General features: G+C 44.9%; 1 protein-coding gene across 1 annotated transcript; it reads left to right on the top strand.

Annotated features, from left to right (window-relative positions):
- The first annotated feature begins 14513 nt into the window (after positions 1–14513).
- On the top strand, positions 14514–20271 carry LOC126079488 (calcitonin gene-related peptide 2). The gene is made up of 5 exons (XM_049890513.1): positions 14514–14596; positions 15719–15813; positions 16647–16784; positions 18931–19115; positions 20188–20271. The coding sequence occupies exons 2-4, from the start codon at positions 15728–15730 to the stop codon at positions 19088–19090; spliced, it is 384 nt and encodes a 127-aa protein (XP_049746470.1). The 5' UTR covers positions 14514–14596; positions 15719–15727; the 3' UTR covers positions 19091–19115; positions 20188–20271.
- The last annotated feature ends 7301 nt before the right edge of the window (positions 20272–27572 follow it).

The following is a 27572-nucleotide window of genomic DNA, read 5'->3' as shown; positions in this document are numbered from 1 at the left end:
GAGATATAGCTCACTGAGCTCCCCCTCCTTGCATTTGCGCATTGAGTGATAGAAAACGATCAATAATGTTTGTATGGTTTTTATTACGACAGGGATGTTTGGTGGAACGGGACGTGAGAGATTTCGCTATTTCATGGCTGGGATTCCATCCTTAATATGCAGATGGACTGCGTGTCTAGAGAAATGTGAATACACTGGAAAGAGCACTGGCATTTCTGTGTGCAGAAAGGGAATGGCTTCAACAGAGAACAGTGCTGTTGTGTTCCAGCAAGAGCCTTTCTCTAGGTCCTTGGGAACCATTCCTCCAGGAATTAACCTGAGGTGCAGCATCATGTCAGAGTGTCTTGTGAGCTCCCTGCTAGTTCTTAGATACTGAGGCCCTGGCCTGGGCCCTGGATGCTTGCCCCATGGTGCTCCCCCAGCACGGAGTGATGCAACAAACAAAAAATTTTCTCCTTTGCACATTCCATTACATAAGCTTATGGTGTGTTTCCTCAGAATGGAGTGAAGTAAGGACCCTCGATGGTAAAACTTAGTTGATAATCTCAATTATAAAATTACACATGAGAATATATTGCATGCTTGAGTAGTAAGAAATGGAAAATTAAGTGAAGCTTTTGCCCTTTATTGGATATTCATAACCGTAAGGTACTAGTGGGCCAAAGGTAAAATTAGCACAGAATCTTTTATGTGTTGACCTCTGAAGAGGTCTTCTATTAATAACAAAAAGAAGAGAGTTCCCCTCACTGATGGATGAAGTTCCGTGATTAGAGATCCATTCCTTTGGTTTAAGCCTTATAGATGATAGATTAGGAATCTTCAAAGTACTCAGATATTATGGTGAAAATGGTGTCAGTGCACTCCAGCCCTTCCAGCAGGCTGTGCCTAGACACCCTTACAGCTAAGGTCTGAATGCAAATTTTGTCCAATGAGATGCTGTGTGTGAGACTTGAAAGGCAGGAGGGAGACAATGCTATCTTCCTGCTCTTTCCTATGTTTCCTCCTGGCAAGCACAGTCAAGCAATGGGGCGTGGGGTGCTGGAACAACATTCCATCTTCCGGTATTGAAAGGCAGTTGCTACAGCAACAGCAGCACAACTTCCTGCTCCCTGGATCACAATTTTGGTGGGGTTTTCTTGACCGGAAGTGTTTTGTTCTATTGTACATAGGGTCATTATGAGTCGGAACCAACTCGACAGCATCTAACAACAATGACAACAACAGTTCAAGTGTGTGGCCTCCTGAGTCCTCACCTTTGCAATTGTAGTAAAGGTAGTATCTTTCAAAACGTCAAACATTTTTTTAACACTTAATTCCCTGTACGAAGTTCCTTTCTGCTTAAAATATCTAGAGTAGCTTCTGTTTCTGAAACTGAATGGGAATCTTAACGGATATGAATAAGGGTGCCTACTGGGGAAAATGGATGAAGCTGGGACAGGGAATGAAATTCCTGATGAAAGCAGGAACTCTGAATCTGGAGGGGAGAAAACAAGGTTCATAAGAGAAAGTGGTCCCATATCACTCTTTGACTGAAAAATGGCCTCCTTGAAGACCTTACCAGGAACTGAGGCTAGCCTTCCCCACAAAAATAATTACCAGTTTTTTCCAACTAACCTCCAAGAAAATCTAATTGTCATCACATAATGTCCTTCATTTGTTCTTTGTTCTTTTATATCCACCTCCTCTATTCTACTCCCCATTTTAATAAAAGCATAAAACTGGAAGGGGCCTCATAGCTACTTTAGTTAAATGTTGCTATTTTCTAGGTAGATAAGCAGAGGCCTCAATCAGTAGAATGACTTGCCTAATACAGCCTATATATGGTTTAAAATAAGTTTATTGACTACATATTATCTAATTTTATGCACATATCTAGTAGGACTGCAGAGAAGAAAAATAAATGTCAGGTTTTTTTTTTAGTCTAGGCATTTAATGCTCACATATATGACAGAAGTAGGAATAAAATAAAATTTCTCAATAACCTCACTCTCATGGTCTGATGGAGCCTGGCATCCTAGATTCTTCCAGAGGGAAGAGAAAATATTTCTTAGCACTGTTTTGGCCAATGAAAATTGAAATTCTGAGACAAAGATAAAAAGAACAAGTCATTCTCAGGCTTATCACAAGGCAAAGCAGGAAGGAAGAGAAAATAGCCATCTTCTGGTGTAGTGTTTAAGAGTTCGGCTGCTAACCAAAATGTCGAGAATTGGAATCCACCAGGCACTCCTGGGAAACCCTATGGGGCAGTCCAAAAACAACTCAACAGCAGCGGGCTTGGGGTTTTTTGGCTGGCAACTTGATCTTCACAATCTCACTTTAACTGGAGGCTTTCTGTGAATAGTATGTGTTGGTGCTTGTCTTAGTTCTTTAGTTACCTGTTTTTAGTCACCTAAATACCACAAGTGGGTGACTTTAAAGGACAGAAATGTATTTTCTCACAGTTCTGGAAGATAAAAGTCTAAATCATGGTCTCAACTATGTTGATTCCTTTCTTGTCAGCAGCCCGGGGCATTCCTTGACAATCCTCACATGGCAGCTATCTACCTCTGTATGTGTGCATGTTCGTATGTGTGCACGCACACCCACAAGCGTGCATCTCTCTCTCTCTAATCTGCTCTTTTATAACTCAGAAGTGATTAGATTTAGAACCTGTCCTACTCAGGTATGGGAAGAAAAGCCTGGAGATCTGCTTCCAGGAAATCACAGCTTTGAAAAGCGTGTGGACTGCAGTTCTGCTCTGCTACACATCAGGTTGCCCTGAGTCAGAATCGACTCCACAGCAACTACTTAACATAACAAAAAAAACCTCTTTCCAAAAAGGATTACATCCATAGGTATAGGGGTGAGGACCCCAACCTATATTTTGTGGGGGACACAATTTAATGTAACAGCGCTGAAGAGAAGTCAGGCATTGATTGCATTAGTGTGTTTGACTATCCCTTCAAGCGCCACCCAGGACAACCGGCCCCAGAGCTAAGGAGTTCCCAAAGGGCCTTTTAAGATCCTCATGGATCTTTGATGCCAAAGAGTGACTTTGCACTATAAAAATCAATGTAAGTCCTGAATATCTCAAAGCCAATTGATCTTGCACCAGTTTTAAGGACCAATTACAGATTCACCTGGCAATGAAAACACAGTATCTACTCATGTCCTCAAAGTCCTATTAACCAGGGACATACACCTCATAAGACTGCAGTCTGGAGAGCTGAACCCACCCCATATCATGGACTTTGTCTTTACCATTACCATGCCTCCTGAAAGAAACCATAAAAATGTCCTCACACCCACCAGGCATCACCTTCCTGGCTGCTTCCCTTAAACCAGACAAAGCCGAGAACAAAGAAAAGAACAAGAAAATAGCCTCTGATTAATTCATGTAAGTGTCACACAATCTATTATTACCCCTCATAACCATTACACCTCTGTTCTCACTCCATGTCTATAGGCTCTTTATTCACATACAGCTCTAACTTGATGGGCTATTTTCTGTTTGTTTACTTGTCCATTTCCCTGACCACAAGTTCGTTGAAGATGTTGTTACTAAAGGCCATGAAGTTCCTGACCACTATTCTTAAGTGCTTGCTCAGCATCTATTTGTTCTTAGTTCACACGTAATTCTGAAAGCTTTATTTCTGTTCTCTTGAGCACAAATTAATTGAGCAAACATCAAAAAAGTCCACTTTTTGTAGTCCTTGACCAGTGTTATGGATTGAATTGCATCCCCGAAAAAGATATATCAAAGTCCTAACCCCTGGTACCTGTGAACGTGAGGTCATACTGGAGTCATACTGGAGTAGTTTCGGTCCTAATCCTCTTTTATAAAGAGGAAGAAAGAACAGAGATAGACAGAGGAAAGATAGCCATGTTAGTACAGAGGCAGAGATTGGATCTATGCTGCCACAAATCAAAGAATGCTTGGGGGCTACCAGAAGCAGGAAGAGGCAAGGAAGGATCTTCCTCTACAGTCTTCAGAGAGAACATGGCCCTGCTGACCTCTGAATTCAGATTTCTAGCCTCTAGAACGATAACACAATATGTTTCTGTTCTGAGCTACCGAGTTAGGGTACTTTTTTTTATGGTATCCCTAGGAAACTAATACAACCAGTATTTACAGGTTCCCCTCATTGCCTATAGACTCTTTGTTCCCATACCATTTGTCATGGATTGAATTGTGTCTCCCAAAAATGTCTTTCAACTTGGCTAGGCCAAAATGCCCAATATATGCAATTGTCCACCATTTTGTCATCTGATGTGATTTTCCCGTGTGTTGTAAATCCCATCTCTATGGTGTTGATGAGGTGGGATTAGCGGCAGTTATGTTAATGAGGCAGGACTCAATCTACAAAACTAGACTGTGTCTTAAATAAATCTCTTTTGAGATATAAAACAGAGAAGTGAACAGAGAGACATGAGGACCTCGTACCACCAAGAAAATAGTGCCAGGAGCAGAGCGTGTCTTTTGGACTCAGGATCCCTGTGCTGAGATGCTCCTCAACCAGGAGAAGATTGATGACAGGGACCTTCCCCTAGAGCTGACAGAGATAGAAAGCCTTCCCCTGGAGCTGGTTCCCTGAATTTGGACTGCCAGCTTCCTAAACTGTGAGAGAATAAACTTCTATTTGGTAAAACCATCCACTTGTGATATTTCTGTTATAGCAGCACTAGATGACTCACACACCATTCTAACAAGCTTATGTTTTGGGTGCTGTTGTTTTGTTGTTTATTTTCCCTGGGTACCAAATTAAAATGGAAGTGGGTGGGTTGTTGCTAAAGACAGCTGCAGTGATGCAAGCAAAAAGTGATACTTGACAACCTGATGAGAAGAAAGGAATAGAATATCCATAAAATACACATATTAGACCTCAAAAGGAAAGATAGACTGGTATCGCCTTGTTCAGGGCTGTTAGCTCTATACATTTTATAGTCCCTGAGAGAAACACTGTATTAGTGCTCAAAACATTAATTGATATTCTTATGATGGTGACAATGAATCAGCAACAAAGGGTTGAAATTATATTCAGTTTATTCTTTTTAAGAAGGCAGAGGAGTGTGCAATGCATTTTATCTGATTTTTCCTATTTGGTGATATAATTTGGTGCTTGAAGGTGTGAGCTTTTGTTGCAATGATAATAATAACCACCGATATTGAGTGCCTGTTCTATGCCAGGCAGTGTGCCAGGTATTGAAAATATGTTGTCATTAATACTGCTGGACAATGAGACTGCAACATGGCCAGGCCTGGATCTGAGATAGTTGGGGATGGTAGATTCATTCTGCTGTAGTCTTGTGATTGGTTTTATTCTGAGAATTAGACTTATAGATTGCCATCTCTTTAAGAAGACAGAGGACTGTGTAATGATCTTGTCTAATTTACCTTATTAAGCTGATGTAATTTGGCACTTGAAGGGGTAAGCTTTCATCATAATAATAATAGCCACCACTCTGTAGTGCCCACTCCACACCAAGCAATGTGTCAGGTGTTTAACATAAAATATCTTTAATCCTGAGAATACGTTCTGTATTCTACTTTGGTGAGTAGCATCTGGGGCCTTCAAAGCCTGTAAGTGGCCATCTAGGATACTCCACTGGTCTCACCCCTTTGTGAGCAAAGAAGAATGAAGAAAACTAAAGATACAAGGGGAAGACTAGTCCAAAAGACTAATGGACCACATCTACCATAGCCTCCACCAGACTGAGTCCAGTACAATTAGATAGTACCTCGCTACCACTACTGACTGCTCTGACAGAGATCACAATAAAAGGTCCCAGACAAAGCTGAAGAAAAATGGAGAACAAAATTCTAACTCAAAAAAGAAAGACCAGACTTGCTGGCCTGACAGAGACTGAAGAAACCCTGAGAGTATGGCCCCAGACACCCTTTCAGCTCAGTAATGAGATCACTCCTGAGGTTTACCCCTTCAGCCAAAGATTGAACAGACCCATGGAACAAGACTAAAGGGGTGCACCAGCCCTGTGGCAGGGACTGTAAGGCAGGAGGGGACAGGAAAGCTGGTAATAGGGAACCCTGTGTTGAGAAAGGAGAGTGTTGACATGTCATGGGGTTGTTAACCAATGTCATAGAACAATGAATGTGCTGTTTGATGAGAAACTAGTTTGTTCTGTAAACCTTCATCTAAAGTACAGTTAAAAAAAAAAATTGAGGTGGGGTGGTAATAAACTAGTTTCTTTGGAAAAAAAATATATCTTTAACCCTGGCCGGCAGTTATTATTATCCCCAATTCACAGATTGAGAACTGTGGCTTAAAGAGATTATTAACTGTTGTTTAAGGACAGTAAGTAGTGGTAGAGCCAAAACTCAAATCCAGTTGCATGGGACTCCAAAGCTATATTCTTCACAGTCCCAGGTGGACTCCAGTTACATGGGAAATCCTCTTATATCAACCAACCTATTATTACCTGACAGTGCCCACAAAGGAGTTATCTTTAATGAGTTTTCTGGTACAGTGGGAAGGTTCCTATTTCTACCTCTCTTGTTCCATGGGACAGTACTCTCAGCCAGGGAGGAGAGACTTATTCTGGATTCTATGACTCTGAGCCAAGGAAGAATTTTAACTATCTTGGAGGAACCCAACCTGAGTAATTCTGTGACGTCACTCACTGAGCATGTCCACCTCTCACAGTGACCACCTGGCCCTCTGCCACCATACTCAGCTCTTGCCCTGGCAGCTGAAGCCACCCTAAAAACAGCCTGTGGACCTTGGGAGGGACATCTTCTGGTGCTTACAGCAAAGAAGTGCCCTTTGGTGTTGGGAAGAGTATTCCCCTAGGCAGCAGTTAGCTCTGCTCTGAAAGAAAGTCTGGGGAAGGGGGTGAGATCACATTTCCAAGAACAAGGGCCCAGGAAAATCATTCCTCCTGTCTATTCTGAAAATCAATTATTCATTATATTGAAATGTGTGTGTGTGGTGGGAGGGGAGCAGACACAATCTTTTCTGATTGGGTCACTCAATAGAATGACATATCCTTCCTCCTTCATGTTGACTCCTTCAGCTATACTTTCAAAAGACTAATAGTACTTATCAGGGCATGCGGAAAAAGCCAAATAGTGAGTGAGCTGATGTTATAATAAAAACGTACTGTAAAGACAGTACACTTACAGGATGTCTGAATTAGAAGGGAATTAGGACTCTCTCAATCCAATAGATTCATTTGACAAATGTGGAACAGATTCCCAAATGATTTTCTCAAGGTTATACCCATTAAATTCGGAGTAGAAATTAGAACCCTACATCCTGACTCCCAGCACTCTTTCCACTAACTCCTTGCTACCTCCACTGGCAAAACAAAACACTCTGTAAAATCAACCACAGTTTCAGATAAGCAACACATAGCGTGAAATATAGGAAGTTAAGTCATTTGGATTTTTGTTTGTTACAACATTGAAGCATTTTTAATTTTCGTTTTATGAATATTGCTATGAATCATATTTGGGTTTCATTCTTCAGCAATTTACTTATCTTAAGTGGCAGCACCAGCATTTATTTTCCTGCTGCAAAACTGTCTGTCAGTCTCTCAAATGTTGGTCCAGAAATTGCAAACAATTTATGCCTGGTCATTGGTCCTCTCACTACAAATCACATTAGCCTTGAGGCAGGCAGGCATGACCATATCTTCCTCCAAGTCAGCGCCTGGATCCAGAGGACCAGACCTCTTACCCGATGTGCCAGACAGATAAGATGTGCTCTGGCATTTCAGGTCCTCAGAAAGAGCCTGGGAAAGAACATTATTAATTAATCTCAGCCAAATACTCTTTACTATTTCCTTGTCTATAAAATGACGACAATAATACCCATCTCAAACTATTAAGAGCATGAGATATATATATAGTGTCTGGCACACAGTTGGAACTCAATTGATGGTAGTTTTAATGTTTATCATTATTTTTTGCTTTGTTTTATGTCAATATGGCTTACATAACTTTTTATATTCACTGCACATAGCAACATCTTTCATATAATTTTATACCTAAGTTATTATAAAACATTCCTCCTCCTCCTCCTCCAATGTTTATAGAGATCCACCACTTCCAAAGGGCTCAGCAAAATCCCCACCAGTGTTCTCCTCCAGCTGTCTATCTGGCAGCCACTTCTGTATCCAAATTCACCAACCGCTCCTTGGAAACTCTGTAGGGCAACTCTACTGTGTCCTGTAGGGTCGCTATGAGTCAGAATTTACTGGACCGGCAACGAATTTTTCTGTCCCCTCCTCCCGCAGCAGGGGATTTATTGGGTTCAAAAATGTCTTAGGGAAATGATTCAGGGCAATCACTTCTCTTCCATGTTCTTCAGTCACTCACTGATAGAAAGCTTTGGTTTCTGCCCTCCTTTAAATACTCCAATTTTTAGTTGAGATTCAGCAGTTAATTTGACAGCCCAAAATTTCTGCCAGGTTGAAGACAATAGGTTTACACTGCTACCGCTGTTGTTGTAATTATCATTACCTTGTTGTTGTTGACTCTATATAATACCTGAATGGTATAAAAAAAATACCTGAATGGTATAGCAACAATAAATTTAAATTGAGCTCTGAATTTTGAAAGCGCTTTTTTGCTTGTTTTGGGGGGCTGTTTTGCTGCTGTTTGTTTGTTGCACAATTGGGTTGCTAAATTAAAAGAGTAAGGTTTTAGGCATAACCCTTCTAATTTAGATTTAAAAAATTTCAAACAAACTCGGGTCTGACCAAACCCAAAAAAACCAAACCTAGTGCCGTCGAGTCGATTCCAACTGAATAGCAACCCTATAGGACAGAGTAGAACTGCCCCATAGAGTTTCCAAGGAGCGCCTGTCGGATTCCAGCTGCCGACCCTTTGGTTAGCAGCCTTAGCACTTAACCCCTACACCACCAGGGTTTCCTCGGGTCTGACACGCCCAGATAAATCATCTTTATGTTTGTTTTTTAATCAAAGAGTAAAAGTACAGGAATCTGATTTAAACGAATTGAAATAAACATTACAGTTATAATTTATGGGTGTGTTGGAAAAAAATTTTTTTCAAACTACATTATTTCAAAACTGACCGTAATATACAGGTTTAAAAGTTATGAAATAAAATCGTAAAATCAAAGGTCAACTAGTGAAGTGACTACTTAAAAATCAGTATTTTCCTTATCATCATGCTTCCGAAGCTCCGAGCCTTTTCAAGGATGGCGGGACGAAATCAATGCTCCGCGCATGTGAACATTGGATCCCTCAGTAAATGAGGCATGTGCTAAGAGGAGAAGAGTTTTGCGTTTCGACCCGGGATACCCCAGCCTTTAGGAAGAACCCTAGGGGAAACTTCCCTGCCTCATTTCTGGAAACTTCTATCAGAGAATCAATTTCGCGTTCCCAAAAAAAAGGGGTGGGGGGAGCGAGGAGTCTGGCTGAAATATTTGCGCTTCAAATTTCGGAGTCTTAACAGAAATGCCGCACTACTGAACTGGGTCCAGATTTTCTGTGGAGCCTTGTAACACCAATGAGAACGACTGGTGAATTCGCTCCAATGAATTAATTTCCATTCATTTAACAAACACTAGCAGAGTACTAGTTTTTTTTTTTTTTTTTAGCAGAATGCCTACTAATGTGCCTGGCGGGGTGCTAAGTGGCCATGAAATGTTGTTCTTATTGTTGTCGTTAGGTGCCCTCAAGTCGTTCTAACTCATAAGGATCCTATATACAGCAGAATGAAACACTGCCCCATCCTGCGCTATCCTCACAATCATTGTTATACTTGAACTCGTTGTTGCAGCCACTGTGTAGTCCATCTCATTGAGGGTCTTCCTCTTTTTTGCTGACCCTTCATGTTGCTGGGAAGCATGATGTTCTTCTCCAGGGACGGGTCCCTTCTGACAACATGTCCAAAGTAAGCGAGATGAAATGTCTCCATTCTCACATCTAAGAAGCATTTGGCTGTACTTCTTTCAAGACGAATTTGTTCATTCTTCTTACAGTCCGTGGTATATTCGATGTTCTTCGCCAACACCATAATTCAAATGCATCAATTCTTCTTCAGTCTTCCTTATTCATTGTCCAGGATTTGCATGCATAGAGGCGGCTGAAAATACAGTGGTTTGAGTCAGGCACACCTTAGTCTTCAAAGTGGAACCTTTACTTTTCAACGCTTTAAAGAGGTCTTTTGCAGAAGATTTGCCCAATGCAACACGTCATTTGACTTTTTGGCCGCTGCTTCCCTGATGACTAGTGGTTAAGTGCTATGGCTGCTAACCAAAAAGTCGGCAGTTTGAATCCACCAGGTGTTTCCTTGGAAACTCTATTGGGCAGTTCTACTCTGTCCTATAGGGTCGCTATGAGTCAGAATCAACTCAGTGGCAGTGGGTTTGGGGTTTTTTGTTTTTTTTCTTCCATGGGCATTGATTGTGAATCCAAGTAAAACGAAATCTTTGACAACTTCAGTATTTTCTCCATTTATCATGATGTTGCTTATTGGTCCAGTTGTGAGGATTTTTGTTTTCTTTATGTAATCCATACTGAAGCTATAGTCTTTGATCTTCAGTAAATGCTTCAAGTCCTCTTCACTTTCAATAAGTAAGGTTGTGTCATCTGCATATCACAGGTTGTTAATGAGGCTTCCTGCAATCCTGATGTCATGTTCTTCTTCATATAGTGCAGCTTCTCAGATTATTTACACAGCATACAGATTAAATAGGTACAGTGAATGGATACAACCCTGATGCACACCTTTCCTAATTTTAAACCATGCAGTATTCCCTCGTTCTGTTCAAATGACTGCCTCTGTACAGGTTGCTCATGAGCACACTTAAGTGTTCTGGAATTCCCACTCTTCCCAATGTTATCCATAATTTGTTATGATCCACAGTCAAATGCCTTTGCATGCTCAATAAAATACAGGTAAACATCTTTCTGACATTCTCTGTTCTCGGCCAGGATCCATGTGACATCAGCATTGATACCCCTAGTTCCACGTCCTCTTCTGAGTCCGGCTTGAATTCCTGGTAGTTCTCTGTTGATATACTGCTGCAACCATTTTTGAATGATCTTCATCAAAATTTTACTTTCCTGTGTTATTAATGATATTGTTCGATAATTTCCACATTCATTTGGATCCCCTTTCTTTGGAATGGGCACAAATATGATTCTCGTCCAGTCAGTTAGCCAGCTGTCTTCCAAATGTCTTGGTATAGACGAGTGAGCGCCTCCAGCCCTGCATCCGTTTGTTGAACCATCTGAATTGTATTCCGTCAGTTCCTGGAGCCTTGATTTTCACCAATGACTTCAGTGCAGCTTGGACTTCTTCTTTCAATACCATCAGTTCTTGAGCATATATATAAAAAAAAATTTGCCACCTCCTAAAATGGCTGAACATGGACCAACTCTTTTTGGTATGATGCTTGGCAGGGTGCTAAGCGACCATGAAAATGGCTATTTTTTCCCTCTGAACCTTTGGCCCCCAGCACAGTGCCAGGCATTTCTTAACAAGCTCAAAGAATGTTTATGGGATAAATTAAGTTTCAGTCCCTCCCTAGCTGGAAAGAACAACACTAAACTAAAGCTTGGAATTGCTCTGGGCTACACTAGTACCCTCTGGGTGCCGACTCGGGTTCTTGCCCTAAAGCACCAGCCTGTGGTTTGTAAGTTACCAAAGATTTTCGCGTAAGAAATTAGAGTCAGTTTTGAAGACTGATGGTATATACGGCAGTCAGGGGTGAATTCCGAGCCCACAAAGTGACATGGCCACGAAATCTATCTCTAGCATAGTAGTTTCTTAACCATTTTGCTGCCACAATTGCACTGGTGAGAACTGTGTGTTCTAACCCAGAAAAATGCACATTCGCGTACACTCATATTTACAAACGATTTCAGAAAGTCCGTAAGTTAGAAAGCTTTAGTCTTGGGGAAAGTTATTTCTGCAAAAGTATTTGGCATCTGGGCGCAAATGTGCGCCCGGTGTAGCGGCAGCTAAAGCACTGCCGCCACACAGTGGCCACATGGCGGCCTTCACCAACTCCTTCAAGCAGCTCCGCACGCAATGCCCAGGCCAGAGTTTTGAACTGAAATTGCTGAAAAACCCTAAAGCCCCAGACTGGGTCTGACACCGCTGGATTGCGGGTGTGATGGGAGCAGGTTGTCTGTTTCCAGGGCACTCTGTCTCAGGGATCCGCGGTCCGACACCTAGCTCCCTTGTGTCGGACGCGCCGCGTGCTCCCAGGCCAGTCCTAGCTCTCGGGTTCTGCAGCTACCCTGCTTGTAGGCCCTGCGGAGAGCCAGGAGCCAGAGCGAGCATCAGACACCCGTTCGCCAACCCTGAGCTTCTAGTTCCTCACTGCAGCGCCGCCCTAGGGGTTAAAAAGGAGAGTGGAGTAAGGGAAACTCTGAGGTTAGGCGTCCCTGCTGCTTCCCCGAGCTGAAGGCCACCAACCTAAGGAAGAGGGGAGAGGTGTAGCGCTAGGCGGGTGTGTGCCAGGAAATGCCAAAGCTGCTGGGGACCGGGGTGCGGACCGGTCTGAGGGTACCTGGAGTTCCGTGGACAGGGTCACTCACAGTGCACCCCGGGGCTGGTTTCTGCTCTGCCTCGGGAAATCACAAAGTGAGGTCCTTGCCTCCCCCCACACACCCCTCGGAGGCCTCTGCTGCGCTCGCTGCACGGGTACAGGCAGCGTCTGGAGCTGCAGCTAGGAAGCCAGCGCTGCAAGCTCAGACAGCGCGGAGAAGCTTCTTTCTCCTCACCCTACCCGCTGCCGGCAGCAAGGGCTTTAGTCGGGACTCGGCACCTTCCAGCAGTTGCAGACCCCAACACTCAGGCAGAGCGGTCCTGAGAGCCGGCTGTGCAGCGCGAGAAAGGGTTCGAGGCCAGGCGCAATATGAGTGTGAATGTAGGAGCGTGTCCATTCACGAGAGTGGGTGCGGGCGCAACGGGCACAGGTTGTCATCATCCAGTGTGTGGATGTGACTGCATGAGAGACTCGGAGGCTGGGTTGCAGTGAGTTTGACAGTGAATCCCTGCGATGATCCTATGCGCTAGGGTCTATTTTGTGAGTGCTAGAGCTTCGCGGAAGGTCACAGTCTTCCAAGACCGAGGCGCATAGTTCTCCTCCGCTAACGCGAGCTCGCCAGGAATCGGAATCGACTCCGCCAGCGACGACTTCGGGCGTTCATTTGGTTTCTTGGTGGTTTGCGGAGTGGGCACGCTTGGGGACAGTGATGAATTCGTGCAGAGACCTGGTGGTACAGTGGTTGAAGCTATCGCCTGCTAACCGAAAGGTCGGCGGCAGCGGCTTCTCGGGAGAAAGATGAGACAGTCTCCTTCCATAGAGATTTAAAGCCTTGGAAACCCTGTGGGGTCGCCATGAGTCGGAATCGACTTGAGGGCGGTGGGGTTTTTTAATGAGCTTGTGTGTGTGGATGAGGCTGACTGGGAGTGTGAGCTTTGATCTAGGCAGGGACTTCGCAGCCCTGCCAAACCATCCCTGCTCTTTAGTCCAGGACCGAAGTGTGGAGGATGGGCGCGGGACCGGAATCAAACGCCGCGAGGGCATGTTGGCAAACGGCGGCCGGAAGCAAGGGACAGCTGTGCAAATGGCTCAGGCAGACAGATTGAGCGCAAGGTGATGGATGACGGGGTAGAAAGGGGGAGGAGAGGTCTGGACCGAGGTTTCAGAAGCGTCGGAGATTTCTGCCTTCTAGCTCAGGGTCAGGGGGCCATAGGCCCTCTCCTCACCCACCTTACGGATCTGGACCGCGCCCCCGGACTGCCCAGTGGGGATAGGAAAGTGTCAATCGAGATCTTACGAAATCCACTGTGTGGGTCAGTGTAACTATTCGAGATTCCCTACCTAGCTAGGGGCCAGGCGCTCGGCTACTTCTCACAAGATGGGAACATGGTTCCAATTTCCGAGATGAGTACATCGAGGCTCTGCGCAGTTACCTGCCCAGGAACAAACAGCCTGGAATTGGTGTAGCTGGAATTGAGCTCAGATCTGACAAAGTTCTTGCTCCCACCTCCACCTCCTTTTGCAGGAACTCTGCCCCTTTGTGGGTAATTCCAGCTGCGGGAGTCAGACACTGTGCTTGCACTGGGACTCCACCCCGCCACGCATTCACCCTCCAAGCCTCACTAGGGTGCGAGGCTAGGGTCAGACTCTCAGGGGGAAGCAGGAACTCCTGCAGTCCCGGACCCTGCTCTCCAAAACCACACAGCCCGGGGTTGCTGTGAGACGCGTGTTCAAAACCAGTTGGGAATGACGAGGTGAAATCTACCGTGATGTCAAACTGCCCTCAAATTCCCGCTTACTTTTAGGGCATTTCTCGTTGGTCCCCACCATCCTCCACTTGCAACAATGACCTCAATGCAAATCCGAGTGGGGCCATCCTGAAGATGGGTGTTCCAGGTTCTAGAAGTGTGGCGGGTGACGCAATCCGGCTGGGGCACGGGACTCTGCCGCCCATTGGTTGCCCGGTGCTCAGGGTACCCCCCCGAATGAAGGCGGTGAGAATAAGAGAAGCCTCTGGAGCTGGGAGACATTGAGTCTCCGCCAAACCGAAGTGTCGCCGCCGCTTCTACAGCAGCGCCCTTGCCGTACGCTGCTGCCGCCACCTCTGCTCCAAACCAGCGGCTGCCAGGTGAGCCTCGAGATCCCTGCTCAGGTGTGTCACATCCTATTTCTCTCTCCCTCTTTTCCCCTCTCTCTCTCTGCATTAGTCTATCTCTTGGTTTATCTTCCCACCAATCTCTGTTTCCTTCTGTCTAGGATCCTTCATCAGTCTCTTGGCCTGTGGGTTCACCCTAGGCTCCTGGCCCGGGTAGCACTAGATAGGCTCAATCCGGAGGCTCTCCGCTCCGCTCCCGTGGGCGGCTGCGGGGCCCCATTCTTGCTCTCTCCCGCTGCACGCATGCCTAGGCCAATCTCGGGACCCATGGCACCCCACCCCCACCCCCGGCACTGCAACCAGGGCAGGTAGCAAGAGCAGCTTTCTGGATTGTGCGCTTTAGGGATCGCGTCTGGTGCCTGGTGGTCCCTGGGAAATTGGTTCAGAACCTAGACCAGCACGAATGGGTGGCGAATGGGTGGCAAATGGGCGCAAGGACTGAGGGACAGTCAGTCCTAAACTGCAACCCCGGTTGCTTAGGAAGCACACGGCGAAGTCTCCAGTCCCAACTGAAACTAAGTTTGGTTCTTGTAGGAGACTGAGTTGCCAGAGGTCGGAGCTGCCGAGCTCTAGAATCCGACTCTTCAGTTTCTCAGAGATTCCTTCAGTGGAGAGATTTCCTCTCTACCTATAATCCTCCCACGTCCCTCCCTCCCCCGCCCTTCCACGCACCGATGCAAAAACCCCACACAGGCAGGACAGCTCCAGGTTTCTCAGACCCTGATGTGACAGGCGTTAATGGGAGCAGCTGTTGTGACAGGGGGTTCTCGGAGTGACCTCAGCAGAAACCTGCCCAGCAGGAGGGAGGGGGCGGTTCTGTTTTTTTTTGGGGGGGGGAGGGGTGCATTAGAACTGAGACCTCCCCACCCAGCTGTTCCGGTAGGACAGCTCCTCCACCTCTGCCAAACCGTGCGCACTACAGGCTCACCGGACCTTCCAGCAGTCCACTTAGCTGATGAGGAAACACAGGTGAAGAGAAATGAAGTAACCAGCTGAAGCCAGGGAGTTAGAGGCAGGAGCAGGACCGAAGCCCAGGTCTGTGGGCTCGTAGAACTTTGAACTGGTTCAGGCGATGACGTCATTCCTCCCTTGCAGAGACGCGTCATGGGTTTCCGGAAGTTCTCTCCGTTCCTGGCTCTTAGCTTCTTGGTCCTGTACCAGGTTGGCAGCCTACAGGCCGCGCCATTCAGGTGAGAGACAGCGCTACAGAAGCGCACCCCCCTCCCACTGCTCCTGGGATCACACAGTTCTCTGCCTCAGAATTGTAGTGTGTGCTGAATGGTTAACGACCAACTCTCTGAAAAAATATCTATGTATACAGGCATATAAGTTTATTATAAACTTTTCTGACATAAGGATGTTTAGCACATAATTTACAAATATTAATAAAATATATAATACTCCTTATTGGAAATTTTGGGGCCCTGGTGGTGGCGCAGTGGTTAAGCATTTGGCTGCTAACCTAAAGGTCGGCAGTTCATTTTCATTACAAATTTCACATAGCCCACTGAGGTTCACAAACGCTTTCCTTACTTTTTACGGAACTCTTTTATCTGTGGCCAACTTATTTATCCAATCTAACCATGATTTGAAGAATGAAATTGCATCCCAATTTGCTATTTTGTCAATAAATGTATTTTTATTATATCTGACATGTGAACTACTGTTAACCTGTTTCTTACCCTCATACAAATTGTATTTATTAAACAGAAAACTTTTTCAACTTCAGCAATAGCTGTAAGCTTATGTAATTTAATTTGTGATGGTTATGTTTAACAATCAGTTTGCAAAAACGCTGAAAATTTATCAGCTTTTGTAAGCTGATATGACCTGGCTCCAGGACACCACTACTTGGAGGCCACACCAGGGCCTGGCTCCCAGTGAATCAGCGTCCTTGGATGGACACTGGCCTAAGGTCCTGCCCACCTGGGAGTCAAGGTGGCCACGTGCTCATGGTTGTTTTCCAGGGGAGGGGGCAGGCAGGGGTCTCAGGGCCTGCCCTGGCTTTGGTTCCTCTCCATAGGTCCGCCATAGAGAGCAGCCCAGACCTCGCTGCACTCAGTGAGGAGGAAGCGCGCCTCCTGCTGGCTGCACTGGTGAAGGACTTTGTGCAGATGAAGGCCAGTGAGCTTGGGCAGAAGCAGGAGACAGAGGATTCCAGGTAACGCTCTGACCCCACCCAGGACAGGTCCTCCCCATATTCCCGGCACACCCAGAGAGATGGATCCCGAGAGGTAGGGGAGAACACACCTGGCCAGGACCCCTGCAGGAGTTCACCAGGCCCAGCTGTTCTCAGGCTTCACTAAAGACAAAGGTCCAGCTGCAGCTGGAGGGACAGTGGTTAGACTACATTAAAAGTTCTACTTTCTGAGAGACTGACTTGATTTGTAAACTTTCACTTAAAGCACAATAAAAATTATATTAAAAAAAAAGTTCTACTTTCAAAGGCTGTTAGGAAATGAATTGGGAAAGTGTAGGACCACTGACTCTGGGAATTGGTCTGGCTTGTTGAGAAGACCTCCCAGAATTGAATGAGTTAGAACTGGTAAGTGTGAGGCCCCGTATATCTCAGGAGCTTTTAGAAAATTGGCCCCACTTGGTTAACACGCATGTGGTTTTTTCACACCTGCAAGAAGCCTTCACTACACATTTGCAAGGTGAAGGTAAGGCCTTGCAGAGGGTGGGGCCACATAGAGCAGTGTCTGAGGTAGGCCTGGGGTCTTTAGAAATGAAGGACCCACCTGCTCTCTGTGGAGCATCTCTGGAGATATGCATGTTGTCATGGGGCCAGAGAGAGCACCCTTCCCCACCCCACCTCCCAGTACACCCTGAGCTTGGAGCAGAGACCACTCCCTGACCTGCCCTCAGAACTGCCCTGAAGAGACATGCATTGCACCTTCATCCACCCTGAGAACCCCCTCTGCAGAGCATGAAGGACTGAGCAGCATGTGGAACCTGGGGAAAGGTCACCCCTTCCCCCCCCCACCCCCAGCCCTTTCCCACACTGCCCTGGCCGGTCTACCTCTGAGCCTCCCAAGGGAGGATGTGTGAGCTGCCCACCTGCCTGCCCCTCCTGTCCCTGCAGGAGGTCTCACTCCCTGGTCTAACCTTCTGTGTGACTGCCCCCGGGGACAGAGCCTGGTGCATGGTACTGTCTGGCATGTCTTTTCCGAGCAGTCTGGACCACCCCAGAACTAAGTGGTGTGGTAATCTGAGTACCTGCATGTTGGGCACATACTCGCAGGAACTGAACAAGTTTCACGTGTTTCCCCGAAGTGCAATCGGGGTTAGAGCACCTGGCAAGAAAAGGAACATGGCCAGTACCTTGGGGAGAAACCACAGCCCTCAGTTTGGCATGCCCCAGGGTGCCAACTAAACTTCTCCCTCTCCTTTCTAATTTCCCCTTCTTGCTGCCTTTCCACAACTTGATGCATGTGGTTCCTCTCTGGTTGCTCTTTGGGCTGGTATCTGTGGCTTTGCTTGTGGCAGAGGATGTCTGGAGCCTTATTAGGTGGGACATAGAGCATAACTCATAGGTGGGAAGAAAATCACCCAGGAAGAGATCAGAGGGAGAGGGCAGCTCTCTCAAAGCATCTCATAGCAGAGCTTCCTAGTCCTGCCTCTGAACATGCTGGTCATTTGGGGAATAAAACAATTTTTCTAAAAAGACCTGAGCTGTGCTGGTCATTGCTCAGGCCCATGTCCCAGCCTTCATGATGTCCAGGACCTGTGCTTAGAAGTGGCCTTAGGCCCAGGATAGCTGAATCCAGGGTTTGGTGAGTGTTCTCTGTGAACCAGCTCAAACAGCCAGAACAGGCGTGCCAAGGAGCAGGTAAGCACTTCTGGGACTGGATGTTGTAAACTCTAATCGTCTTCCAGGTAAAACCGGGGAATTTTTATTTTCCTATGAAGAGATATTTGGTACCTGTGACTAAGGTGTGGCTTGTAGATAGTTCCTGTGAACTTTAACGGGATTGGGTGTGCCACCATAATTTGCTCTAGTCCCATAAGCCATTGTTGATTTTTAGTCCATTTATATAGGAAAGACTGGAATTTATAGCTCTATTTTCCATGGCCAGAGGCCCAGAGCCACCTTTGGGTTTTTCAGCACCCCTCGGAAGGTAGCCTGGCATTTTCCCTAATGGCCCTTGTGGTTTTCTGCTTTGATAATTGTGTTTAGGAGAAACACTTAAAGTTAATTGGTGCCTCTCAGAACAGCAACTTTACCATGATGGTCCCATGAGGCAGGCTCCTTCCCCAGCCTCTCACTGACAGGCCTTTTCTTCTTTCTCCGTCCTGCAAATCAGCGTCACTACCCAGAAGAGAGCCTGCAACACTGCCACCTGTGTGACCCATCGGCTGGCAGGCCTGCTGAGCAGATCAGGGGGCATGGTGAAGAGCAACTTTGTGCCCACTGATGTGGGCTCCAAGGCCTTCGGCCGGCGCCGCAGGGACCTTCAGGCCTGAGCAACTGAGGGACACTCTGGAGAAGGTAACTGCCTTTTACTGTTGGTTAGGAGGATGGATGAATGGAGGATGGAAGGTATTGCAGGGATATAGTCAACACGCAAAGGAGCCCTGGTGGTGCAGTGGTTAAAGCACTCAGCTGCTAACCAAAATGTTGATGGTTCGAACCCCCAAGATGTTCTGCAGGAGAGAGATGTGGCAGTCTGCTTCTGTAAAGATTACAGCCTTGGAAGCCCTATGGGGCAGCTCTACTCTGTCCTGTAGGGTCATGATAAGTTGGAATCAACTTGACAGTGGTGAGCTTTTTTTTTTCAGCCAACATACAGTGGGCCCATACGGTTGAAAAAAAATCCATGGGAAAGGTACTTACTCCAGTGTGTGTGTGTGTGTGTGTGTGTGTGTGTTAAGGAAGGTGAGATGCAATGCCTGAAGAAGGTCCCAATATCTGAAATCCCTAGAATTTGGGTTTATCTTCTGTTTTTCCAGTCTCTCCTGGTGGCACTGAGGTCATCAGTCTAGAAAATATAGATCCTGTTATTTAAAGAAGTCACTGGTGGTACAAATGGTTAACTCGCTAGACTGCTAACTGAAAGTTGGCAGTTCAAGTCCGCTCAGAGGCACCTTGGAAGAAAGGCTTTGCAAGTCACTTCTAAAAATTAGCCATTGAAAACCCTGTGGAGCACAGTTCTACTCTGACTGACATGGGGTTGCCATGAGTCAGAATTCACTTGATGGCAACTGGTTGTTTGTTATCTTTAACCTGGCTTATTTAAAATGCTGCTCCATGCAGTTATAACTGTGCTTATTCTAGCATTTGAGTTTGAAAAATGATACTATATTCTTGGAGCATACACTACAATGTCACGTACCTCTGAATTAAGAGCATAGACTTAGGTTCAAGAACTATGTTTGCCTCTTACTAGCTATAGGACCAGGAGCTATCACTTAACCTCTCTGAGCCTCAGTTTCCCTATCTGTAAATCGAGAGCAACAACAGTACCTACCTCCTAGCATTATCGTAAAGAGTAGATGAGATAGTATAGGTCAAGGGACTGACAAGTAAATAAATGCTAGCTTTTTTTTTTTTTTCCTCCTAGGTCACCATGAAGCTGAAAACTTCATTTGTAATAAAAGCAACTTATAGGCAAGGCTCCATGGAAGACACATATATTTGCATCCTTCTTGATAACAGAAAACTATCTTCTTTGTTTGAAAGGAACTAAAGCTAAATGCAAAATAAGCTCATTACAGTTATCTATTATGCATCTTTCTTATATTCGATTCTGTACCCAATAAATATGACAGCATGTCTCATTGGCTTATCTAGTAGTAGTTCAGTCCCCCTCCCCCATCAGCCATTTGTCAATGTGGCAGCTCTGCTAAACCTCAGGGGGACATGAAATCACTGCCTCTTGGGCATCTGGGGACACATAGTAATGCTGTGCCTTGACTGAACTATTTGTTTAAAGAAATGTCAACCTTGTCATGTGTGAACTTCATCAAGATTAAAAATGTATTTTGATACACTTAAATGGAGTCCCTGCTGCTCTTTATGCTGTTTTTCCCAGGAGAGCTCCTGGAGCCTGTGAGCAGTTTGTTGACCAGGCTGACTCACTCGAAGCAAAGGTAACACGCTTGAGATGGAGCCTCAGTGTCCTATACCCTCAGTTTCCAATGAAACATCCCTTATCTGAATTAAAACCCCCTGAGTTTCAAAGGGGGTGAATCACATTGATTTTCAGAGGGTGCCCTGATCCCCAGCCCCCGAGACTATCCAGGCACTTCTCCTTGGGTCAGGTTTGCCCTTCCCATCTCTTCCTTTCCTCCCCATAAAAGTCCCTTCATGCACCCCTTAACCTGCAAAGCCCTTTAGAAAAAAATGGTTCGGTGTTTGAAATGGGGACCACAGACTGGCAGATTTGGGAAGGTCATCAGATGCCATCCAATCTAACTTTTTTTATTCTTTGAGGTGCAGTGAAGTGCCTTGCTCAAGGCCCTGCAATATGTTTAACTGAGACATTCATATGTTTGATAAGTATTTATTGATGTCTGCTATATTCCAGGCATTCTTCTAGGCACTGGGAATATAGCAATGAGCAGAACAGACAATACTCTTTGCCCTCATGGAGCTTACATTCTAGCTGGGGGAGATTAATGTGATCATGCCATGGAGTCATAGACTCTTCGCATTGGAAGGAATCTGAGATGCCATAGGGTCTAGTGCCATACTTGATGCAGAAATTTCCCAACATTAACAACTCTGTCTTCTGCTGGGACCTCTAGTGACAGGCTGCTGACTCTAACTCCCAAGGTGGCTCAAGCAGCCAGGTTCTCCGGTGGGCAGTCAGTTAGTTAGGGTTAAGTACATACATAATTACAAAAGCCAGCCCCTTCCACCTGCTGACTCTAGTTATTTCCTCACGATCACATAAAATTATGTCTGTGTTTCTACCTTGCTTCCCTTCAGTCTGTTCTTAACACAGTAGCCCAACTGTGGCCATAAAAGGTAGATCAGACGATGTCTCTCTTATGTGCAAAATCTTACTGAGTAAGCGCCTAAGCCAGTGCGATGGCCCACAAGGTCCTACTTGATCTTACCTCCCCTCCTCCCACCACCATCCCCATTACCCTCGGGCCTCATCTCCTATTACTCTTCCCACACACTGGCTTCCTTACCATTTCTCGAACCCACAAGTCTCAGCCACCTCAAGTCTTTGCACTTGTTGGTCCCTCTGTGCAGAATCCACCCCTCCCCCATCTCCTCCAAATGTTCACTCAGATGTCACCTGCCCTGACCATCCTTTCTGAAATTGTACCCCACCGCCACCAACACACCCTAGGCTTCTTTTTTTACTCTATGTTTTTCTCTTTATCATCACTTATTACCTTCTACGATATTACATGGACCACTGGTGGCGTAGTGGTTAAGAGCTTGGCTGCTACCCAGGAGGTCAGCAGTTCAAAGCCACCAGCTGCTCCTTGGAAACCCTATAGTTTGCTAATTTATTTTCTTTATGGTTTGCTTCCCTCACCTGTCCCATTTCTGAGAATGTAAGCTGTATAAGGTGGGGAGATATGACCTATTTTCGTTATTGCTATATCCTCAACCCTGGTGGTGTAGTGGTTAAGTGCTATAGCTGCTAACCAAAAGGTCGGCACTTTGAATCCACCAGGCACTCCTTGGAAACTCTACGGGGCAGCTCTACTCTGTCCTGTAGGATCGCTGAGTCTGAATCGACTTGATGGCAGCAGTTTTGTTGTTTTTTTTTTTAATCCCGAACACACAGAGCAGTGTGCCTGCCACAAGTAACACTCAATAAGTATTCGTCGAATGAATGAGTACATGAATAATGGAGTTGTCTTCTACCCTTTAGTGTTTGTGGTCAACTCTCAGTTTCCCTCTGGGCTTTATTTTCTTCAGGCAAAATTGCCCAAGGGTCTTTGTCTTCAGCAATTACATGACCTGGATAGTGAATCCCTTAACCTCCTGGAAACTTCTGAAATGTTCACCAGTTTGTCAGTGATCTGCTTCCTGCTGCAGGCCTTCACACAGGCTGTTTCTTCAGGTTTTCCTCCATTTGATTAATTTTGATCAGCTTTTATACTTCTTTCCTTGCAGTAAAAAAAAAAAAAGCAGGCAGGCAGGATGCACTACAGGCATAATGCCTATAACTGTGTAGGTAAATTCAGATCAGGATGGGAAATAGTGGAAAGGTCATTTTAGTCTTGGATCCAAGACAGTTTCACCAAAAATTCTGTATTAAACTCCCACCTGGACCCTGTGGATATTTCTCAGTTGATTCAGAGCTCAAACCATAAGGTGGGATGCACTTGCTCAGTGTTATAGATTGAATTGTGTCCCCCCAAAATGTGTGTCAACTTGGCTAGGCCATAATTCCCAGTATTGTGTGATTGTCCACCATTTTGTCCTCTGATGTGATTTTCCCATGTGTTGTAAATCCTGCCTGTGATGTTAATGAGGCAGGATTAGAGGCAGTTATGTTAATGAGGCAGGACTCAATCTACATGATTAGGTTGTGTTTTAAGTCAATCTCTTTTGAGACATAAAAAAGAGAAGCAAGCAAAGAGACAGGGAGACCTCATACTACCAAGAAAGCAGCACTAGGAGAAGTGCACATCCTTTGGACCTGGAGTCCCTGCACCTGAGAAGCTCCTAGACGAGGAGAAGATTGATGACAAGGACCTTCCTCCAGAGCCAACAGAGACAGAAACCCTTCACCTGGATCTGGTGCCCTGAATTCAGACTTCTAGCCTCCTACACTGTGAGATAATAAACTACTGTTTGATGAAACCATCCACTTGTGATATTTCTGTTATAGCAGCACTAGATAACGAAGACATTAAGAAATCTAAGAATAGATATAAGGAGTGCATAAGGCAATCAAAGCACCACATGAAGAGACAGAGACTCTTGGTGTGGTTGCATCATCAGTCAATTGCAGAAAAAAAAAAAAAAAAGAAGTCTTCTAGTGCTAGTTACAGCTTACCCCCAACAGTCAGAGTTTCAGCATTTATACTGTAGTTGACTGAAAGATTGACCCCAATTCTTCACTACCCTACACCACTGTTGATGCCAACTCGTAGTGACCCCATAGGGTTTCCAAGGCAATAAATCTCTACAGAAGCACACTACCACATCTTTCTCCCACAGAGCCACTGGTGTTTTCAAACTGCTGACCTTTCAGTTAGCAGGCAAGTGTTTCAGGGCTCCTTATAGCAGTAGTATTATATACTCTCACTCTTGCCAGGACCTTTCAGTGGGTGAAGTTGAATACTCTGTCCCTTGACTGACTTTGGGCTTAGCCATGTGACTTATGGCTAAGGGATGTTGGCAGACAAGACGCAAGCAGGGGCTTGAACTGTGTTTATAGGTTTGGATTTTACACTCCTGTGCTTCTTCCAATGCTGTGAAAAGAACATGCCTTAGCTATTCTTTGACCTATTCGCTGGGGCTCCAAAATGAGACATGTGGACTTCAACTTGATCTGTAGCCTGGATTCACACTGGGCCAACTCCAGATGAAGTAAACCTCATCCCAACCTACCCACAAACTTCATGAGCAAGAAAAATAATTATTTGTTGCTGTAAACCACTGAGATTTTGAGGTTGTTTTTTATGTAGCATTATTGTGGCTATAGCTAACTGATATATAAACTTTGAGAGAATTAGTGAATAGAATCATTTTTGCTACCACAGCTTGTTTTTCATATTGAGATTTTGGGCTCTAGGTTAATATGTTGAATGACCAACAAATTGGTGCCTCTCAAAGAAAAAAAAATTAATTTTGTTGAAGTCTGATTTATAAATTTTTATTTCTATGGTTCATGGTTTTGGTGGTTTATCTTTTAAATCTCTGCATATCTCAAAGTTGCAAAGATTTTCTTTTATGCTTACTTCTAGAAGTTCTAAAGTTTTAGCTTTTATATTTAAGTCTATAATAATTTTCTTTATGCTACAAGAGTTGAGGTTAATTTCTTTTTTTTCCAAACAAATATTCAGTCTTACCAATAACAGCATTTGTTGAAAAGACTACCTTTCCCTCATTGAAATATCTCGGCACTATGTCAAAAATCAATTGGCTATCAAAAATCAATTGGCTATATATGTGTGGGTCTATTTCTGGATTCTCACTTGTATTAAAATCTCTTTCCCCTGGTTCCCAAGCCCAGATCAGATCAGGTGCAATGGCACAGCAGCTTCCGCTCTATAATGAATGAAGTCCTGTTCTCCCTCATTTCTGAGTTCTTTTTACCAGCACCCTTTTTCTGTCTCTGATTTGTCATTTCTCCCCATCCTGTAGCTACTATTTCATATCTTTTCATTCTGCCTCCAAACTCTCAAGGCTGGAAGAAACCTTTAATGCCATGTAGACCAGCTCACATGCTTGAATCTCCTCTATAACATTCCCCAAGTGGTCTTGTAGTTTATTTTTGAAATTTTGAGCTCACTACCTCCTGGGTGGTGCAAACAATTAAGCACTTGACCACTAGCCAGAAGGTTGGGGGTCAAACCCACCCAGAGGCACCACAAAAGACAGACCTGGTGATCTGCTTCCAAAAAGTCATAGCCTTGAAAATTCTATGGAGCGGTTCTATTCTGCACACATGGGGTCACCACGAGTTGGAATCAGCTCAGTGGCTACTAATAACATCTCCTGAGACAGCCCATTTTGTTTTTGAATCACTTTGACTCTTACAAAATCCTTCCTCTATTGAGCAGAATTTACTCTCTAGGCTCTCTTGCTTCATTTGGTTCTCGAAGATTCATTCTTGGGCAGCTGCATCAAGAAGAACCGGCTGTGGTTGAGACTAGGCGTTTTAAGCAATGACTGGGTATTAATACTCAGGGATTTAAAACAGATCACATTTTCTATTTACTATGGAGTCCCTCTTTGGACTTTGTTTTGCTTGAGCCATCTCATTCACTGTTTACCCGGTCAATTATCTGTTCATTCCCAACAATGTATATGGGGTTAGGAATAACGCTCTTCAATTATTCAGATCTTCAAATTTCTCTGCTCTTGGTGAAATTTTCTGGATATTCCTATAGCAACTGCTGCATATAAGTGATGGGTAGAGCTAAGAAATGTCTTGTCCTTGTCTCCAGTGGGGCCCTGAGCCAAGCACTATAAATCTGGGCCTCATCTCTCCTACTCGGGCTTGCCAGGACAATGATAAGATTGATTGTTTCCACAAAGTGGGGTACTTTAGAGATTTCCTGGAGAGCTTGGCTAATCTGTAGATTTAGGAAGTTTGTAGGAATGTATTTTTTCCCTCATTAAGTGTCTCAGTTATCTAGTGCTGCTGTAACAGAAATATCACAAGTGGATGGCTTTAACAAAGAGAAATTTATTTTCTCACAGCTTAGAAGGCTAGAAGTTTGATTCCAGGGTGCCCACTTCAGGGGAAGGCTTTCTTTCTCTGTTGGCTCTGGGGAAAAGTCCTTGTCATCAAACTTCTCCTGGTTGAGGAACTTCTCATTGAGGGACCCCGGGTTCAAAGGATGAGCTGTTCTCTTAGCTCTTGTTTCTTGGTGCTATGAGGTCCCCCTGTCTCTCTGTTTGTTTCTCTCTTTTATATCTCAAAAGAGGTTGACTTAAGATAAAAGCCAATTTTATAGATTGAGTCCTGCCTCATTAACATAACTACCGCTAATCCTTCCCCGTTAACATCATAGAGGCAGGATTTACAACACATAGAAAAATCATATCAGATGACAAAATGGTGAGCAATCCCACAATACTGGGAATCATGGCCTAGCCAAGTTGACAGGTATTTTGGGGGAACACAATTCAACACAATGGAGGAAGCATGGGAGGCTGTGGCCTAACCTAATCCAGATATAAAAGATTTCCTGGGATGGTGGTATCATACTGAGTCTCTAAAACTGAGCAGGAATCTGTCAGGGAAACAAAGCAACTGGAGAAATAAGAGATGACAAGAGTCCAAGTGATCTGTGTACTCATTAGATTTAGGTCATATCAGTTATCTCCCCTCTGCAAATGAGATATATAGGCACTTCTGTCTGGAAACAGGAAGTTACTGAAGGTCCCATGATGGCTGGCAAGAGCTTCAAAATTGGGTGGGACATGAACTTTTAAGGTAGTAGTTGGATTATGCACATCCAGGGGCCAAAGCTAAGGACTCCAAGAGAAGAGGTGATACTAGATCAGGGAAGAATCAATTCTTAGTCTAGATTCTCCAGAGGAGCAAAACCAGTGAAACATATATATAAATATATAAAGAGAGATTTACTTCAAAAAAAAAAAAATGTCTCACACAATTGTAGGGGCTGGCAAGTCTCAAATCCATGGGTCTGGTGGCAGGCTGGAGACCTATGCCGGCCACAGAGTTGCAGGGGCTGGTGAATGCAAATCTGCAGGTCAGGTAGCAGGCTGGAGACTTCTGTAGGCTTATGTTCTAAGAACCAGGGGTCAGGAGACAAAAAGAGTGCAGAGTTAAGGGAAAGCTTTGCCAGAACATCCATTTATACACTGGAAACAGGCCACACCCCCAAGGAAACTCCCCTTTCAACTGACTGGTTGCTTATATCAGATCACAAAATAGAAAGTGATTACATTGTATTACATTACAGAAGAGCATCTAATTCAGTGTCTGCCAAATCACTGAGAACCATAGTCTAGCCATGTTGACAAGTACCATTAACCACCATAAATCACTAAAGCTATTGGTCCTTCAGGCTCTGAAAGGTTGGGCCCATCTACATCATTTCTCCCATACAACTACTACTGGTTCTTGTTGTCGTTAGTTGCCATTGAGTTAGCTTCTACTCAGAACAGAACGTTTCCCAGTCCTGCACCACCTTCATAATGGTTGGTATGTATGAGTCCATTCACATACTACCCTACCACTTGTCTGTCAGTTTGTTATACTGGGTGGCTTACCATTGCTATGATACTGGAAGCTATGCCACCTGTATTTCGAATTCCACTAGGGCCACC

The sequence above is a fragment of the Elephas maximus genome, chromosome 7, assembly GCF_024166365.1.
Source record: "Elephas maximus indicus isolate mEleMax1 chromosome 7, mEleMax1 primary haplotype, whole genome shotgun sequence".
NCBI classification, from domain to species: Eukaryota; Metazoa; Chordata; class Mammalia; order Proboscidea; family Elephantidae; genus Elephas; species Elephas maximus.
Note: the sequence above shows the minus strand (reverse complement) of the source record. Positions and strands in the feature narration are given on the sequence as shown.